The sequence below is a fragment of the Pollicipes pollicipes genome, unplaced genomic scaffold (genome assembly GCF_011947565.3).
Source record: "Pollicipes pollicipes isolate AB1234 unplaced genomic scaffold, Ppol_2.1 Scaffold_6138;HRSCAF=7277_pilon_pilon_pilon, whole genome shotgun sequence".
NCBI lineage: Eukaryota > Metazoa > Arthropoda > Thecostraca > Pollicipedomorpha > Pollicipedidae > Pollicipes > Pollicipes pollicipes.
Window position 1 is genome coordinate 5,443,775 of NW_023596818.1, and position 19,641 is coordinate 5,463,415.

General features: G+C 50.5%; 1 protein-coding gene and 1 long non-coding RNA gene across 2 annotated transcripts in view; both read left to right on the forward strand.

Moving 5' to 3' along the window:
• Positions 1-216: 216 nt before the first annotated feature.
• On the forward strand, positions 217-8,423 carry LOC119105777 (uncharacterized). The gene is made up of 3 exons (XR_005095066.1): positions 217-286; positions 7,609-7,700; positions 8,295-8,423. It is a non-coding gene; the product is annotated as an uncharacterized LOC119105777 (long non-coding RNA).
• Positions 8,424-8,574: 151 nt separating this feature from the next.
• Positions 8,575-19,641, forward strand: part of LOC119106097 (ankyrin repeat domain-containing protein 17-like) — a 20,073-nt gene continuing 9,006 nt past the window's right edge. Inside the window, exons 1-2 of the mRNA XM_037229694.1 lie at positions 8,575-8,588; positions 9,105-9,201. Coding sequence (XP_037085589.1) covers positions 8,575-8,588; positions 9,105-9,201 — 111 coding nt within the window. The remainder of the gene's footprint in view (positions 8,589-9,104; positions 9,202-19,641) is intronic.

Sequence of the window (19,641 nt, forward strand, 5' to 3'; positions counted from 1 at the left end):
CGGGCGCCCCACTTCTGGACTTCACCGGCGACATCGGCGGCGGAGGGCCGACGTCACCCGCGCGGCCGTCGGGCGCCACGCCGCGCCGCTGCCCCACTCGCCGGCCCGCGGCCCGCCAGGTGGCCGCCCAGTTGCACCTCGCCGGCCACCGGCGCGTTATTTTTGCCCGGCGGCGATCTTTCCCGTTTGCGGCGTTGCGAGCAGTCGGCGGCGGCGCGCGGTGCGGGGGTCGGCGGCGCTGCGACCGGGGTCGCGGGCGGCATCGGCGATCGCCGGAGCGCGCCAGGTAAGTCGACCCTGGGCGGCGGCCTCAGAGAGCGTGATCGCCACGCACGGGCCGGCGGGGCACGCGGCCGCCGTGCCTATTCCTGCGCTCGGCGGTCGGCCAAGCTGGGGCGGCGTGCCCCCGTCGCTGGCCGACGGGCCCAAGTGTCCACCGCGCCGCCCGTCCGTCGGGCGCCATTCGACACCGGCCGATGATTCGGTGGCTGCCGGTACTGCACGGAATGCGGTGTGGCTCTGTAACGGAACGCTGCAACGACGCTGTGGCACTGCCTGGGTGTTTAGGTGTATTCTGTATGTTTGGCACGGCTTAGGTTGTCGCGGTTTTATTCGTTCTTCCCGGTTAGTGAAAGGTATTGTCACGTAACAAATCATTGATGTGTCCATTAGTCTCGCATTATGTGCAGCATCAGCATGGGGAGAGAGACATGCCTTTGTTCTACTTGACAGCACAGTCAAACAATTCGTGGCTACGGCATTTGTTGTTCAAGCGACACAACGCAAACCCGCCAAGAGACCCCTGACCTATGAATAACGACAACATTCCACCGTTTTTTCCACGGGTCATCAGACAATCTGTCGCAGCCTCCTTGTTCGCGAAATGTCTGTCCCGGTGTGAGCGAGGCTCCGGGCCAACCAGCTTGTAAGCGCCACCACCCGTGACCTGAGATATGGACGAGCTCGAACAGTCGCGGTACTGACCTATCACTCTCGCGCCACCGCCCGCCGGGCTGCTTCCCGAATGGTGCAGCGAGCCGACTCATTGGCGCGTGACGGACGGAGCTCGCCTCCCCCCCCCCCCCCCCCAACCGGGCGGGGCTGGCAGGCTTTACTGCCGGGCGAATTCACAGTTCGCACAAGGTTACAGCCCATTGTGGTTGAAACGTTTAATAGATACATATGGTTTGAAGTGGGAAGTAAGAGCGTTCCTTTTCTTAAGGCTAGTTTCGCCTTAAAAACAACTTTCCAGGAAAGCTGCACCCGAAACGAACCCGAAAGTACAAACACAAGAAAGCAGGGGGTTTCACAAATTCTGTTTTTAATTGTACCAAAAAGTTGTCTAGGTTCTGAAATTACATGAAAATCCATTGAAAACTAATGTATGAAAAGCAACTCCCAAAGTCCCGCACAGCCAACAGTACTGTAGGTGTTCCTCAGTCACGACAAGGACCCACGCCTCCGAGCGTCACACGACGTCGCACAGAAACAATTGTCCTGTATAACGGCAATCGCCGGCGACTCTCTGTGCACCAAACCCGCTCTGATCCGTATCACGAGCCGGGCAGTGTGCACCAAGCCCGCTCCGATCCATGCCACGAGCCGGGCAGCGCGCACCAAATCCTCTCTGATCCGTGCGACGAACCAGGCAGCGTGCACCAAACCCGCTCTGACCCGTGCGACGAGCTGGGCAGCGTGCACCAAACCCGCTCTGATCCTTGCCACGAGCCGGGCAGCGTGCACCAACCCCACTTTGATCCGTGCGACGACTCGTGCGGCGTCGCTGCGGAAGTCCGCCGCCCGCGGAGCATCTTCCGACCGGCAGCACGCCGCCTCCCAGAGGCCCACGCGCTACCCGAGAACATAAACACGCGAGATCAAGCAAGCAAACGCGCGGCGACTAATGTCCGGGGAAGGGGAGGGGCCGGGCTATGGGCTGGCTCGGATGTTCCACCGAACACCCAAAACAATTGTAATGCTGTCACTTTTGCGTCATGTTTTTGGCCGCAGCGCTATGGACTAAAACGCTGTCATGATGGGTGTGTCCATATGTATTAATGGCAATGTGCCGTGATATTTGCTCCCTTGCAAATGGGCGTGTTTTAAGACTAAACCTCTGCAGAGTAAAGGTGCTCAAAGGAGAACTGCCAGAAAAGAGAAATGCCGAATGGATCAGAACCATATTCCGCAACATTCCACTTAAATTATTTCCAAAAATAAGGCTTCGTTGGGCGCAAGTTCTCAAGTATGCGTCTTGAAGTGGGACCATAAATAATCACCGTTTCCTGGAGAGTCTCGCTCCATTTTCGTAAATGTCAGCTGTCAGGTACCGGTGCCACGAAAACGGCGGGGATGCCCCACCGGTCACCCAACCGAAGACACCATTAACCAAAACAGGGGAATTACTCTCTTCGGTTCTTCCGCACCGTTAATAATCATTGCCATAACAGGCCCTGAATAAAGGAACTAAACTAAACTAACCTAAACAAGAGAGAGCCCTATAATTCGTAGGCACAACCACCGAGCTGTAACCATTGTAGGCAGCCTGCCGTGGAACCTGATGTACAGTGGGTACGGCGGACCAGGACCTGACGTGCAGTGGGTACTGCGGACCAGGACCTGACGTGCAGTGGGTACTGCGGACCAGGACCTGACGTACAGTGGGTACTGTGGACCCAGGCCCGACGTACATTGGGTACGGCGGACCGGGTCCTGACGTACAGTGGTACTGCGGACCATGGCCTGATATGCAGGCCCAGACCTGACGTACATTGGGTGCGGCGGATCCGGACAAATTTGGTATTGCGGATTCGAACCTGGCGTTCAGTGGGTACTGCGGACGGGGACCTAGGGTGCAGCGGGTACACCACTGGCATGCAGAGGGCGCGCCGGACGCCTGGCGACCGTCCCCGTCACTGTTGGCCAGCTGAGCGTGCCGCCAGTGTGACGGGTCGAGACAGAGATACTCCGGGCCAAGGCCGGCACGGCGCCCCGACCGGCCGGCACGTCCTGCCAACCCAAACCTGCAGCCCACCCCGGGACCAACGCAAACCTGTGAACGACCGCGGCGTAGTGCTCACGGCCAGCGCAACTCACGGCGCTCACGGCCAGCGCAAGCCCGCAAGGTCGGACGTAGTTGGGATCCTGTCGAGTTTCCAGATTTTTTGTGGCGAGGGTCGGGCAAGAATCCAGGGAGCAGTCGTTACGCTTTTAACAGAGTTTGACAGTTCACAAACAGATGCAGGTCTGGGAGTGAGCGTCAAGCCCGTAGCAAAACAGCCACAGTCCTGGGCCGGAGGAGCAAGTAAAAAGCTGCGCGTGCGTGTTGTAGGTCACGGCTGAGGTCAAGGTTGGAATAGCAGAAGGGCACGAGGGTGACCCTGCATGGCTTGGCTGCTCACCGCCCCAAATTAAGAGTGCTGGCAAGGAGAAGAGGACGAATCATTTTGGGTTATTTGGTGTGACATACAAGCCGCCATCACCTCTAAACTGCGGTTGACGAAAGCATCTACACACTTCATCTTCTTGATGCTCTTTATTATTAGACACTATTCACGCCTACGCTCTGCCAAGGCAGACCCACTCCGGGTCAGCCCGCCTGCACCAAAGCTGCGGTCAGCCCAGGTTGGAGCAGGTCAGGGGCGTGACCTTAGCCGACTCAGCCGGCCAAGACCCCTTTGTGAGTGAGCATTTTTGATGGGCTCGTGTGTGGTCGGCTTGACTTTGGCGTTAAGGGAAGTAAATGCAACTTCAGGTTACAGTGAAAAAATGCATTTTCTACATTGTGTTGCTGACGTCTGACATCAGCACTCCCTACGCACCCACTTCCTTTCGAAAAACGTGGTAAGACCGGGACTGGCTGGCTCTTCTTCAGCCTCTGGTGTGGAGAGCCGACGCCGTCCGTAGGGCGTTAAGGGAAGGATCCCTGGCGGAGGCTGTTCTCTGTTCAGCCTGGTGGAGGTCCTCGTGCGCTAATGTCTATGGCTGAGACAGATCAGATGATGACTGAGACCATGCTGAGACCCTCAGCATCGAGCCGCAGTGCTGGCGGCTCCAGCAGGTCGATGCCCCACGACTGCAAATGTTGCCAGGTGTGTGTTTAACTGACAGGCTATAGTAAGCACGTAGGGGTAAGCAATGTTCTACACTCATGTGCCAGGCGTTTATTCATTGGAAGCAGTGTAGCTGTGCCCCTTGCGAAAGATCTGTACTGCCCCGGGATCAGGAGTATAACCGCGCACTCAGCGATGTTGTGGGCCTAGCGTGCTTCGATGCCAGTTTACAGCGATAAAAGCTCAAAAATCACGCTTTCAGTTCCTAGCTGTTGGCGGTGGAAAATGCAGGAATGAATGCAGGAGTTTGCGATAGGGAGGGATGGGGGGGACAGTTCAACAGATTTCGCTGAAAACTCAGCTTGGCATACCACAGGCGCGCGAAATTCCTTGCATTGCAAAAAGACAGCACCACACGTTCTTTGCTTACTTAGTTTTAGTCCTATACGTCGAATTTTGAACTTCCAACATGCATTGAAGTGCATTTAATCGTCACGCTGATTCACCGTTTTTATAACGCGGACTGGTAGCGGGGGGGGGGGGGGGCTGATGCGACCATCCAGCCGTTTCCAAACTAATAACAATAGAATCTGGTGGCAATCCAAAATAATGGCATTAGAGCTTAGCGGAAAGCACCAGCGGATTAGTCTCAATGAGATCTCGCGATTGGCTTTAGTTTGTGTGCTGTTAGTGTAATGATTGACCCCATTATGCCAGGTCAAATGCGAAATTTTTAAAAGAAAATTGCGCTTTTTAGCTCTACAACATCCCGCCTAACGGAATCATGTCTTATGGCAGCACGAAACTTAAACAGGCGGGTTCCTTATTCAGTTCTGAGCACAATAGTGTATAGCTTTGAGCACGCTTTTATGATATATGTCTCCGTTAATGTAACAATGTAAAACCGCTGGGCGCGCTCCTCGGCATCGTCGGTTCACGTCGGCATCACGGTGATCTGTCCCTGTTTTGCCTGGATCGACCCCGCTCCAGGCAGAACAGGGCAGATCGCCCTGCAGTGTTTTCCAAAAACGGCCGTTACTCCAAAGCCAGAAAAGCCGGGAAAATGCTCGGAAAATGTGTGAATACGCGCAAATGGATGGCTAGTAGGATACTAAAAATTTTGGGACGATTGCACGACATGCTTCAGAGACATCCTCAAAAACCTCACGGGGCATCCCTCCCCTATCAGGGCAAGGGTTAATGCATGTCATAAACTTGACAAGAGCAGGGTGCACGTGTCCCTGACAACCACTACGAGCGTCCGTCCGGTTACTCTGTCCACGACGCCGGCGGCGGCAGTGTCGCTCAAGACCTGACCGCCACCGGCACACCTCTTAATTGGCCGTCGGCCCGTCGGTTCTGCCTGTCGACGGCCACCCCGACGTTTACCCCTGTCGACACCGGCGTCGATCGGGGAGGGGCGGTATTTCGCACGTCACTTCGCCAGTCGGCGGAGCGCTCTGATGAGACGTGCGAACAGACGTGCAGCCCACGTCGCGTCCCGCCCGCACGCGCGCAACTACGTGGCGTAGTAGAGCTGCGATGTGGCGCGGAGGCCCGGTTCAAACCCCTCATGACCGGTGGCCAGGGGGGGGGGGGGTCTTGTGGTAGTTCCGCAATGTCGAATGCCATTGGCGTGGCGACTGCCACGGGCCCCGGGCGAGACAGGTGACTCAGAAGACCAGCAGAGGCGCAGCCAGACTGCGTGAAGCGGGGTCAAAACGGAGACAGCTGCCGACTCCGGCATGGAAACAGGCAAAGCACTCATAGAATAACTGTCCGCGTAGGAGCCCCTCGTGACGTATTCCTGGCGGCGCCTCTGCTGCTGGCGGTTGTTTCTGTTGTTGGCCGGTGCCAGTTGTTGCCGGTGGCGACTGTTGGCTCCGAGTCAACGCACGGCGCCCACACGGTCTTTTTCACGCGCCACGATTCAGCGGCCACTGGCGGGCTGGGCCAAAACCGTCCCGACGGATCTTGACGGACGGGTCTGGGCGGTGGTGACGCATCACGGGAGGAACTTCTGGGGAATAACACGCGAAATAGCATCCCACAATCATCACTGATCTAAATGAGAGCAACAGTTGTCGCTCCACTTGATGCATTTGCTGCACCACACCAAGCATACGTCCGAGTCCAGAAACTCGACACCGAGTCCGATTCTGAGTCTGGTTGGCCTTGGTTCGTATCAGAGTAATGACGCCATCATTTTTTATTTCATTTCACGAGTCCAAACCATGGCTCAACTGCCAGGGCGATGATTCCAACCCGAATTCCGTTCAGTTTTGCTGTGCATGAGTCCGTAGCCAAGGAAACTGTAGGAACTTCTGGCCAAGTCTGAGCTCAGTTCAGTCAGAGTTGCTTCACTGTTTTTACAGGCTGTTTTGTTTTCGCAGCATGCGGCATGTGCATTGTGATCAAAATGTCATGTCTGAACAGCGCCGCAGTAATATGAGCGCGATTAATTTAGGATGTGTGACGGCTGGCTGGTGCGTAGTTCCGGAAATCTTGCACAAAGAAGCTGAATTTTGTCTAATGTGATGTCAATTTAATTAGGGCCCTGATTCTTTTTGCTCTGAAGATGTGTCTTTTTGCTCTGAAGCCCTGAACCCCAGGTTTTGAGGATATCTGAATCTAAGCCTATTTCACGCTTAATTAGGCGTGAGCACCCAAGTCTAAGTCAGAGCTCAGCGCGCCACCGTGCTGGAGGTTCAAGCCAGAGTCTTGTTCACCGGGAGAGTAAATCGGCTCACTATGAGTCCGAATCAGTGCCACGAGTCCGGAATCACATCGGTGCCCGGCCAGCCCTGCTCGCATCCAAATGGTTGAAATGTAATATCTGGAACACTTTTCATTTTCGAAGCGCTCCTTTGGGGGTACTCCTACACAATTTGTGGGCAATGTGACGACATTTTGAGCATACCTATACATCTCCATTCTTTCTATCCCCCCGCATTTATGTGTCCAGCTGCCCTTACACCTCACGTGCAGAGCGCGGAGCTCAGAAGAGAGAGTCCGGAGTGGAGGGAGTGGAGGGAGCGTCGGGAGTGGCCAGCCTGGACCAAGTGAGCGCTGGCCGGCGCTCCGGGCGGAGTCGGCGCGCGAAGAATGAGGTGGCTTTGCCAGGAGCGGCGCTCCGACCGTGCCTCTGTGGGCTCGCGGCCGGCCCCGCCCGACTCCGGGCGCCCGGGCGGCGACGGTCGGGCGACAGCTGGGGTGGCCGGCACCAGCTCAGCTGCTGCAGACCGGCGAGGCTTTACGCAACGTGCTTGTTATTTGCGGGGCGCAACTAGGAGTAACATTCCAGCCTTGGTGCAAGTTTTGGAAACATTCCCTTTTTTGCTCTCGTAGCCCTGGCCCCAACATGATGCCTGTTATTCCGAATATCTAAGAATCTGGCTTAATATAGACTAGCTTATTCTGGTCAATTTCATGACCTCGTAGTCCTGCGCTTAGCAGCCTTAGGCAGCCAGGAGGCAGTTAGTTATGAGTTGACTCTGCTCAAATTCGTGAACACGTGTAGCGCCTGCATGCTGATGGAAGTGATTTTCTATCGCAGACGTGACAGGGCAGGCTCAGTCATGTCGGGGTCCCGGTACTCGAAATCGTCCTTCTCCTACACGTCATCAAGATCGACGGCGCGCTCATCAGGTTGGTACAATCATGCTTCTCCTATACGTCATCAAGGTCGACGGCACGCTCATCAGGTGGGTATAATCGCCCTTCTCCCACACATCAAGGTCGACCGCATGCTTATCAGGTGGGTTAGAATCTTACTCGCCACATGTCCGGTCACAGTCGGGGCAGAACTGTGTGGTGAGTGCAGTTTGGTTATTTCGTCGCATCTTGTTTTTCCCTCAAAATATTGCTTTGGGATAAGAACCATTGCTTATGTTCGGACAGGATATGAAATATATCAAAAGTATGTGCTTGGAAGAAAGCTATCTGTTCGCCATTGTGTAATAAGAATTTCCGGCATTCAGTGCCCGGGTTTTCTTCGTTTTAGCTTGCCTCCCGTGGGGCTGTGTTTCGCCAATATTTTTCATTCTGAGACTTAGCAGGTTCTGATATGTCGGCTCGCATTATGTCAATATTCCACCATGCAATGATTTCCACAATGGCTTCCAACGAACTCCTTCGAGTATGTTCATCCTGTGCCTAACTTGAACAGTTGGGACGAGGACCCACACACGACGTCTCATCTCAGCCCATGTATGCCCGTTGAAGATGTGTTCTGTCAAACAGGCTTTGTCTCAGAGCTGAGCTCCGCTGTGAGCAAGGCCGGCTCCAAGGTGACGTCGGAGAATGTGCACCAGTCCGGGGAGGTGATGGTGCACGAGGAGGCGTCGGAGATCAGCACCTCGTCCACGACGGTATGTCAAGCAACGAGCCAACAAGCCGCGGGCCAGCAACGTCCGTGAGAACTTCGACAACTCGCGTCTTACCGCACGCAGCCTTGCTGTTCTAATTGAGCACACTTCTTCTGTGACAGCTCAAATCCGCCGTAGACTCAGACAAGTGTGGGATGTCTTTGGGGACGCAAGTCGATGCGGAGACAAAGCCCCTGATTTGCACATGATGTATTAGTGTTATTTGCTGTTATGCACGTATCATTAATTCTAAGCGAATCGATTCGCGTGCACGGATAGCAATGTTTCAAATGGTAACGGAAACTGACCACTTTTTAAAAGGTTTCAGCACTTGATTTTATCTAAGAAAATACTTGTGTCCAAAAGGGGAGCATTTTCAATTAAATGCAGTCTTAAAATTCAAATAAATTGTTGTCCTAAAGGTGTGTGGATATATCGCACGATAAAGCATCCTAAATATCTTCGCCTGTTACACATTTATGAATCAGAAATAATTCTTAAACAACCTTGCCATTCAAACCTGTAACTGAGCTTGTGTGTGCGCGTGACAGCTTCGACGCCTTCACTAACGTCGCGCTGCCACCAGCTGATAACGCCGCCGCGCCGCTGGCGCTGCTCTCCTGCCGCTGCGCGGGCCCCCGCGAGGTGGCGGCCGCGTCGGCTGACGTGTGTCGCTGGCTTGTAGGAGGCGCCGCCGCGGCGAGGTGCAGCTGGTGCACAAGATCGGCCACACGCTGCGCCAAATGCGGGCCCTGCAGAAGGAGCAGCAATCGGTCCAGCAGGTGCTGTTCACTGCTGGGTCATGCGGGGCGTCGGGAACGGCGGTGATCCTGTTGGGCCATGCATATGTCCACCTCTGCCAGATTAGTGTTATGAAGAAAACGCTTGGGGTCCTGCTATGATAGCTGCATACACTGCTAAAGGGCCGTATACTCTTTAACAGCTGTATACTCTGCTATAAAGGCTGTATATTCTGTTAAACCAGCTGCATACTCTGCTATAAAGGCGGCGTACCTTGCTATATGTGCGGGATGTGTACATGCCGTGATGTTGTTTCCCTTTCTTTAGTGGTCCTGGTTTTCTTGCGCTCTCTGCAGGTCGCTAGCCCCATACACCGAGCCGTAGAGATCCTATTGGAGCTTAACACGGCCTCATTTGTGTTTGTCTCTTTTTTGATGCCTTTTGCACATCACAATGGGCGAACGTCAGTTTTATAGCCTAGGTCCAAACGCTTGGTCCCAGCCCGTCGTTAGTGTGTCCGTGTCTGTTCTAGAACACGACGGTAGTGGATATCGCTCAGTCAGACCCCCCCCCCCGCACACAATCCTAACCATTGCCCCGTTGTCCATAACCATTGTACATCCCGGTGGCTCAGTTGGTTAGAGCGCCTGCATCCCGATCTATCCACAATGGCAGGATGGATTTGGGTCGCATTAGGGCGCTCGCTATTTGCCCTTGGCAGGTATGGCCTGCGGCCGGTGGCAGCGGTCGCGCTAAAGGTCAGTTGACGTCAGACAGCAGGACGGACCGTGCCGAGCATTGCGGCACGTTAAGCTTTCGCAACTAAATTCTGTCGTTGCCTGGAACTGCGCGATCGGATGGTAGGGGTCAGGGCTCATGCAACAAGCACTGCTTAGCGTGAGCGCTGATCCCAGAAATCTATCTCTTCAAAGGGTTCGGATCAAATTTTTTTTAAAAATCGCCGAGTGAGATTAGACCTCAACCGACCTCAGTTGTCTTTTTTCTTAAATTTGCAAGTAATGGCTAAATGTGTGATCCTCAAAAGAACAATAACTTAATTTCAACATGCTGGACCTGTTCTGACTTGAGCATCGCACCTGGCACATGTCATGAGGGTTGTCATCCCTGTTGGAGCCACGCCACTCGCGTGCATTGTACGTTTGTGGCATAAAAGAGTTTTTGGGTACTTTATGTACTCATTGCTCGATCTTATAATGTTAAACGGTGATTAATTGTACTACGAGATGCAACCAGTTAAGGGCACCAATAGCAAGCCAGGCGTAATGTCCCAAATGCAAAACTACCACGGTAGTAATATTCCACGCGTGGTCGGATCGACTGATTTTGGTTCAGTTTGACAAGAGTCCTCTGAGTCAAGGTGACATGCATCTTAGCCACCCCTCCCCCCCCCCCCCCGCGAATGGGAAAAGTATGCTATGATTTTTCCCATTCGCCATGTCCGGCGAATGGGAAAAGCCGCACGTTCGGAGGAGTCGAATCCGGTACGTGTATTCAGTTGAAAGCATCCACGCCGCCATTGCAGTTTCCCTGTGTGTGAATGAGGATACCATCGACGCAGCGAGCTACGCATTGACGTAAATCAGACAAATTGGCACTCATGTTATTGAACCGTAGCTTTGATCCACAAGAAGCATGTTCGCGTACACATTGCCTGCCTTTGATCTTACATTCCATTTGAATCAAATCTAGGCTTATAAGCACTGCCGAGAGGTAGCAAGTCGAAAAGAAAATGCAATTACTCTGATTGGTGCGCAGACCTCACAGGCGAGCTCGTCGCTCAGGGAATCTGGCGCAACTGGAGAGGGGCCTGCGGATAGCGTTCGGGGGTTGTCTTGTGAAAGCATCCTGTTGGGCGTACAGTGATACGAATAGCTGCGCGAAGACAATGGGAGGGGGGTAACAAATAAAGTACAGGCATTAGCGTTCCCTCAAAGGAGCTATTCTCAAGGCTGGGCGTGTTGGGCTTTGCGTAGGGTGCATGTAAGACGGTTATGGATGTAAAAGACGCAACACATCCAAGACAAGTGCGTGCTTACAGAATCCAAAAGGTGTGGTATCAATGGTAGAATTGGACGCATTAATTGCACAGATGGTGCGTCATTTGGGCTCACCGGACCACTACGGTTAAGCAGCCAGGCAGTCAATGTTAATGACTTGCCGCAGTTTTATTATTTCTTCGGGTGTTGGATATCGGTCCACGCCTATCACAATCGGAGCTGCTTTAGTGATGGAGTTAACCCACATGATCGTTCTCAAAGTGTATACTTTAATGCGTTCTCAGCCTAACATCAGGGCGTCTCCACTTTCGCAGGAGGTCAAGTAGGTCTGAGACTCCTATCCCAGCCCCTTTCTAAAAACGTTTCCTCAGATCTTCCCCGTCTATTTTAGAAAAGGACCTCTTTGGTGTAAATCACTGAGGACAGCCTCGTCTTGGGGCTGATGAGGTTTTCAATGTGTCTGCCATGGGGCCCTCCTGGCATCTGGTGGGGCTTCTTTATAGTCACCTGTGGCCCTCCTGTCGAGCAAATAGCGTCCAAAGGTAAATTCCATTGTTATTTTTAGCCATTTGAGCTGCTGATGTCATTGATTTGCTTTCGAGATGAATTCAGTTATTAAGCCAGTAGTCGAAATTTTTACGAATTTTAAGCCATTTCTGTAGTTAAAAGCTTGTGAAAATTTCAACTAGTGGTTTAAATAACCGAACTCAGTTTGAGAAGATCAATCAAATGACATCAAAAGCGCAAAAATGGACGAATAAACCTATGTAGCTTTGCCTTTGGACGGCGCAGGGGCTCGCTGTTGGCCACCTAGGTTTCGCTACGGACATATGTTTTCTGTTCGCGTGCAGGTCTTCTTTGAGATAATTTACGCTCGTCTCGATCATTCTGGAACATACTGAAGGCATGGTGGGCATCCTGAACTAGCAAGACAAGAAACTTTGCTTGTCCGTGGTTGGCGCCGCCGTGGCCAATGTATTTTCGTGTCCGAGTGCGGCGAAATTTAGGTTTTCCGTTGGGAGAGAGGCTCCAAAAGCTGAGCTTTTGCTTCTTACTCCTAGATGTCTCTGCTCGCTTGTGGTCTGACGTCCAAAGCCAGGCCGTCGCCAAATTTGCGCGACGTCGTGCCAAATACGTTTGCCAGACGTCCTGTATATCTGTTTGTCACAAACGCGTCTGTCACTTTCACCAAGGCCCCTCTCAGGTCACGCTGACAGAGAAATTACACAGCGAGCACAGTGCACCAGTCGCGGGGGAGGGACTTTTGAGCACACGCTCCCGTCCCCTTTGATGGGTGCCGTGAGAGCGGACGGACAGTCAGTGGGATGGATTGACCGGCCATTTGATGACAGCGGAGAGGCTGGCGGCCAGCGGCGGTCCTGCCCAGCTGTCTTCGCTGAGAGGAGCGAACGGGTCTGCCACTTGGCAATGAATACAGGTTCCTTCAATCCACAAGCTGAAAATAGGTACTCAGACGTCAAGGCTGCTGTGGTGAGCATCCAATCAATTAGCGTGTATTATGCCATCTGATGGACTTCGGCGGTTTTTAGCATTCGCGATGAAACAAGTAATTCGTCAAGCATAATGCCCATCGCTTTCCTCTTCGTCAAACGTGATGACAGCAATCCGTCTCCGTTCAAAGAACGTAGAAGAGAGAGGGAATGCCGATTCCATCGTTGGTATTTGTTCCAACGGCCCGCGGCCTTCCAGCGGGCTGTGATTCGAAGCCGGAATCGATTTCCTGGAGAGAAGTCAAGCAGAAGTTTGGCCATAAACCTAATCGTTGATGCTGTTTTTTGTCGTCTACTATCCGATCTTGCGGCTGTGCGATGCCATCGGATCAGAATGCAATGGCTGGTCAGTGTAAGGGCAGAGACTAAGACGTCTTTTTATCATCCTTTGAATCGGTTCTGACCTTTGGGCCATGACTGACGGTCGGGACAGCAAATGACGGATATAATTGGCGTGACAAAGAGGCGTGTATGGAAGTTTTCCCCACAGCTGAGAATTTCAGAGCAGCTTTTCGAGTTCCTTCCAAAAATGCAACCGGCAACATACGTTCTAATATTATGAACCAAACAACCTCGGGACAACATCGTGACTGGCAACGGTCTGTTTAAATGAACGTCAAAAAGAACTAGGATGTGCGTGCCGTTTGATAGTTTTGATGCATTTGCACGCTTGTGACGTTTTAGAACACTAAATTTCCCTAGTTTACGAGTAAACGTGGTATCGGAACCGGTCAAATGCTCTTTTTTTCTTCATCGTCCTCGGACGTCATCTTGGACCCTTGCGGTCTAGAATATTTATTTTTATCCGATAAGAATTCCGTGACTACTGATTTCTGTTTAAATTGGCGTAATTATAAAGGCTGGTATAACCTCTACTATTTGGCTAATTGTGAAGCCTGGTACAACCCCTACGGTGCGCCGCACGTGGTAACACATTGTGATTCCTGGTTTGCAGCAACGGTTTTAGAATAATGAAAGCTGGAACACCTGAAAGACAGCCGTCTACTTGCCCAATAGGTTTTTGCAACATCTGGCAAGTTTCCAACGATAATTAAAAATATGTGAACATGGACCCCAAAGCTTAGTCGTCGCGACCCGGTATATTCTTTTTTAATTCGGGTATGCATGCCACTTAAAGGGAATGCTCCATATTTGAAGATATTAAACCAAGCATCACATGTGATGAAGTAAGCTCACTTATACCTATTAGCTTTCAACTGGAAAGGACTGCTCTAGACCACACAGTTTATCTATTCAATAAGTATGCTCTCAGGCGTCATTGTTTCATAATGTCAGCATACCTTGCACAACATCGAAAGCCATTTGAACCGATGCATATTAGAAATCACGCACACGAACACCTGACATGAACAATTCGACAATTAAAATTTTATTGGTCTTGATCGCCGCATGGTTAATGAAATGTCAGAATTTCAATTTCGTTATGATGTCGTCATGGTCCCTGGATAGACTTGAAATAGTCTCTCGGAAATAGTCTGCACATCTTCGCGGGCGTATAGCTCGGAAACTAGAGGGTTTTAGAGTTAAGGAGAGAAGCCTTTAAGCTGCACTGAATTACTTGCAGGATGGCTATTCCAATTCAAAACCCCATGCTAATGTAGAACACTCTCTGTAAGCAACGGAAGCGTTCACAAAGTAAAGCATGATCAGTGAGGGTGAAGTAGAGGCTTTCCGAAAACAGAGAGACGTCAGGTCTCTCACCTATTGTACGTCAAAATGTCAGACCTTTTAAGGAGGAAATGGACAAGGTTATGTTTCGAGTTTTCCAGCCGAATCGGGCCACTCACAATGCTAATTTAGCATCCAAACATTCCGTGTAAAAAATGATTTCGAACCTAGGTGAAGACTAGCAACCGATAATAGCAACCTATATGTGAGGGCCAGTCATTATTTTAGCTGCTTTTGTGTATAATATTTATCAGGCAAAGGGGCACGGAGGTACCGCACAGTAGTGAACGCGAGAATAAAATCGGATACGTAATAATCATGCTTAGCGTTACATACTAGCTATACGTGTATAGTAGTTCTAGTAGTGTCATGGTGAACGCATTCGGCTTATTTCAGATTTGATAGCCTACTGTGAGGAACGCGTGAAAACTGGTATAGTTTTTTGCACATTATATCTGAAGGGCTTATTCTCACGTGGTCTGAGACCATTTTGTTATAGCAGCTCAAAGCAAATGTGATTGGTCCGGAGCCCGTGTGTACTGGTCACTACATCTAGTTATAAAAAAGTGACAGCGTTGCCCATTTCCTTCGCTCCGTCGCACAGCCAAACGGACGTTTTTTTCTGAATTATATGCAGTAACGAAGGGTTGGAGCCAAGACGCCCGCTTAAAGGAGCGTTCCAAATTTACACGGGGTTTTGAACTTTAATAGTCATCCTGAAGACCTTTTGGTGCTGTTCACAATCCTGCCCTTCTTAAGACCCAAGCCCCCAGTTTCTGAGCTACATGCCCGCGAAAATGGGGAGAGCATTTTGGGCAGAGTATTTCAACGTCACATTGACATTCTGACGCCATAATAACACCTTTTAAAAAACCCTAACCATTCCGTAAGCTATGCGGCACCAAAATCAAGAAACGTATGATTGTGGAAACGTTCATATCTGACGTTCGTGAGCACGATTTTCAGACATAACTCACTGTCTGCGCTAAATCCATGTCATGCAAGGTACGATGACGTAGTTAAACCATAACGCATTGAGGAGCATATTTACTAAACAGATAATTGTGCTATCTAGAGCGGTCTTTTCCACTTGAAGCACACCGAGAATTATAAGAAACCTTGTTTCATCTTAGCTGATGCTGCTCAAATGGCTTCAGACATGGAACACTCCCCTTGACGTTGCCCACGTCGACGGACGGTCGACGCTGAAGGTGACACTACCGCGGTCGTCGCTGATTGGCTGTCGTCGCCTCGCACGTGGCTTGATTTTGTTCGGCCGGGAGCGCGGTCACGCTATGACGCGAGAGAAGATGGCGTCGCCGGCGTGACAGACGAATTGGCGATACGAACGGCCGAGGCGATGGCGGTGCGATAAGGACGAGTAGTGAGAGGGTAGGAGACACGTTATCTTGGAACGATGGTGGCGGTGAAAAGTAAACGGTGGGGAACGGAATCATTAGCTGCTGACAGTTGTATCCAATTGAGCTCAACGTGTCTGTTAAAAGCAAAGGAAAGAGCTGGTTTAGTAATAAAAAGACATGCCTCATAAACCCTAATGAAATGTTTCCTAGTCACCGCGTTGTTGCAGCGGAAGAGTTTGATTTTGAATGGCATGCTGCTCATCCTTATGCGAGGTCTGTCCTCAGGTCAGGTACTGGTATTTTATTTTCCGTTGGCACTTAAATTGTTGCCGAAACATTTCATTGTGTTCCTAGCATTCATCATCCACACAACCGCTCAGTAGGCACTAGCCGTGTATTTACTGTTTTACTATAGGCTCTTATTTGCATTCGGTATTCACGATAGAGCGCAGTATTGTACCAGTAAATGGCCTGGTGTGGCGCGGGGTAGCTCATACGAGAACGGAAGAACCACTGTGCTCATACGAGAACGGAAGTGGTTCTCACTGTGCGGATGATAGACAAACGCCAGGGAATGGATCCTGTTGTCTATAAGGGGGTGGGGGGGGGGGGGGGGGTAGAATAGAGAGAGCAGGGAGAGTTGTATCAGCCTTTCCTCTGAGTTCCGTCATACCATAATTACTCAAGATAAGACCAAAAGGCTTGCACCTGCAGCAGCTATAAGGTGCATATGTAGCGGCCAAATCCGGAGAGAACATCTTCTTTTGGTGGTAATGACCTTTGACTGTGCCTCTCCAAATGGGACAGCCCGCCACACCGTAGGTTGCATCACAAGCGAGCTGAATGTGTCACGATATGTAAACAAACGGTGCTCGTCTCTGCCATTTCCTAAGAAGTCGCCATTCTGGCATGATAAATGTCTACCCTTTTTAATCAGCCAGCGTTTACTTCTTCACTACTGCAACCCCGGTTTCGGTTGTTGGGTAGGAATTCTGGGTTTGCTTGGGTGTTGTCAGCATTAGGTTATTCTCTGCATAACATGAGGTGAGGACAGCTATGCCAGTTAATTGCCTAAGCAACCGAAACCAAGGTGGCGATAATTGTAAAAACGATTCTGAGTGATAAACGATCAAAAATTTGTCATGCCGCAATCACGGCGAATTACGAAAGAACGGTGACAAGCGTCTCTTGTTTGCATGTTGTAACACATTCGGCTTGTTTCTAATGTTAATGCATTTAGGGAATGTGATACAATTTACTCCAGTGTGGGGCAGGTTGCAATCGTTTAAAAGGGTTTTTTCATAGATCATTCACAAAGAAGAAACGTTTACGTGCTCTTGAAATTTGTACACCGCATGTTTACCTGCAGGCTATAGCTGTATGCAGACATAAGCATCTTAGATCTATCCTCGGTAGACCTATCCTCAGTAATAAGGGCTAGAGGATAGATCTATTTTCAGCGGACAGTAACATCAACATATTTAATGGACGTTGACACATGCTCCGCGGTCCGATTAAACACAGCATCACTCGGGTGGGTGGGGGTCAAATTGACCTCTTAGGATACCAAAATCCAGAGATCCGGAGAAAACAAAATCACAAAATAAATCAGCCTGTATGTGAATTTGCTTTTCCAAAATCTGAGATCTCTACGTCATGACCTTTGGGTCAAATAAGCCAAGCGACGTCAAAGTCCAGATCTTTTTCTGAAATTTCCTCAGACCTTTAGTCGTAGCTATCTTTAGGCTGGATACATCTGAAGCAGGGATCGACGATGTTGAGTTCAGGAGAGCTACCTGATTTGACCTTCATACACGGTCACGTTGACCTTTTAACCTGCCCGATTGCTTTTATGTTTTTAATTTCAATCAGCTTCAGGTTTACGCTCGGCGGCATGCTCCTAAAACAAAATGTTGATCTTGGACATTCTCGGTCGGTCAGTGACCTTCTCTGATCTTAACGAGGTTAAAACAACACATTAGCTGACCTCTGTGTGATCAGGATATTGGGAAAAACGTCATAAGATATCAGACAAAGTAAGGTCTATAGCTTAAGAAATGGCCGTGACCTGACATATTTCACCTGACCAAAGGTCAACCGAATTAGTCGCAACATTGTGCTCAATTGTCCGACCGTCAAAGAAATCGTTTCCAAGATGTATGGTCTTGTCTAACGTTTCATTGTCGCAACAGATCCAACAATTCCTTAGGATTGCCTTCGCCGACAGCTGTTACCTGACTTTGACCTGTCAAAGGTCGGCGACCGTTCAAGATAAGACTATTTTATAATTTCCCAAGTTGCTTTTTAATTTGCTACAACAAGCGCTCGGAACTTATTTTGGAAAGTTTCCCATGTCTGCTGCCACGTATTCGTAATCAAGTGGTTTGCTGCCGCCTGCCTCCTCGCATTTGCGATGAAATTGCATATGTTTTTCTTAAGGTGATGTTTCGTTTGACACATAACGCTTGCCAGGCTCGTGCCATACGGGAGGATTCCAGCGAACTTAACCTTAAAGGGAATGTTTCATCTTTGTAAAGCGTCGATGACGCTATCATAACGTCATTGAAATTCAGGAATTCCATTAGCCATGCAGAGATGAAGGCCAACAAAAAAATGTGATTCTGATTTAACATTGTGCTTTCGTTTTTAATGTGCATAGCATCTTGATATTTGAGTGGTCAGGTCGACATCTTCGTGCTAGTTTTCGGCACCATAGACTGGACTTTTTGGTGTTAGGTAATCAATAAAGAATGGACATCTAGCGGACCTGTTTTAATTACTTTTGTTCATTTTACGAGAAAATGAATTGCTGGTCAAAACCTGAAAAGCGCATTGGGCATGCGAGGAAGCTCTGTCTTCTGCTGAAGGAAAGGGAGGGCAAACGAGAACTAGCAATGATTTCGGCAGGATGCAGAACCATTTCACACGAATCGTAAGTTGCCAAGAGTTACTTAAAAACGTTTGTGAAAAATTAGTGGGTCGCCGATGATTTGCTGTGAGTGGCTGAGTTCAAGAAGCCAATCGCAAAAGCTGCGGAGATATTCCTGGGGATTTCACGCTGACTGCTTTAGTCCATGACGTCATCGATAAGGACAAAGCGAGAGAGGTGCAATGTTCCAGGTGTTCCGGAACTGTTGTGGCCGAAAACTGCTTTTTGGATCCGAGTTTTCTGGTTGTTCTTAGAGACACAGTCAGGTCTTTTCTGGCAAAGCCACGGGCATTCCCAGTGTATGTCTGCACCAAAAATCTACATTTGGATCATATGCTTAAGGAGTGCCATGACCAATCCTCTACAGCGCGATTCCAAAGTGTACAGTAGAAATGTGAAGCTAAATATTAAAAGCATAACAAGACTCGGTTTAATAGACCTACTCAGCACTGAGGTACATAATTGCCTGTATTAATGTTATGCGTTACATTTCGCTTAATGTTAAATTGTGTTCTATACGCAACGATCACTGTTGCGTGACGCATTTGACGTAGCGATCATACATTGTTTGAGCCAATGAATCAACTTTGGGAAAATACCTACCGCCATCTGCAGTAACCTTTCTTGCGCGAACACTCCCACCCCGGCCATCCCCGCTGCGGTGGACTGCGGACGCCCAGTGGGCCATTTAGTCACCGCTTCACTGACCAGCTGCCTCCTTTGCATCAGCGGTGTGCGTGGTCTGAATGGTCTCCGACCGCGGGCAGTTGACGCGCCCCCTAACTCCGGTCAGCGGTTTGCGTGGTCTGAATGGTCTCCAACCGCCAGCAGTTGACGCGCCCCCTAACTCCGGTCAGCGGTGTGCGTGGTCTGAGTGGTCCCCGCCCGCCGGCAGTTGACGCGCCCCCTAACTCCGGTCAGCGGTGTGCGTGGTCTGAGTGGTCCCCGCCCGCGCCGGCGTTGACGCGCCCCC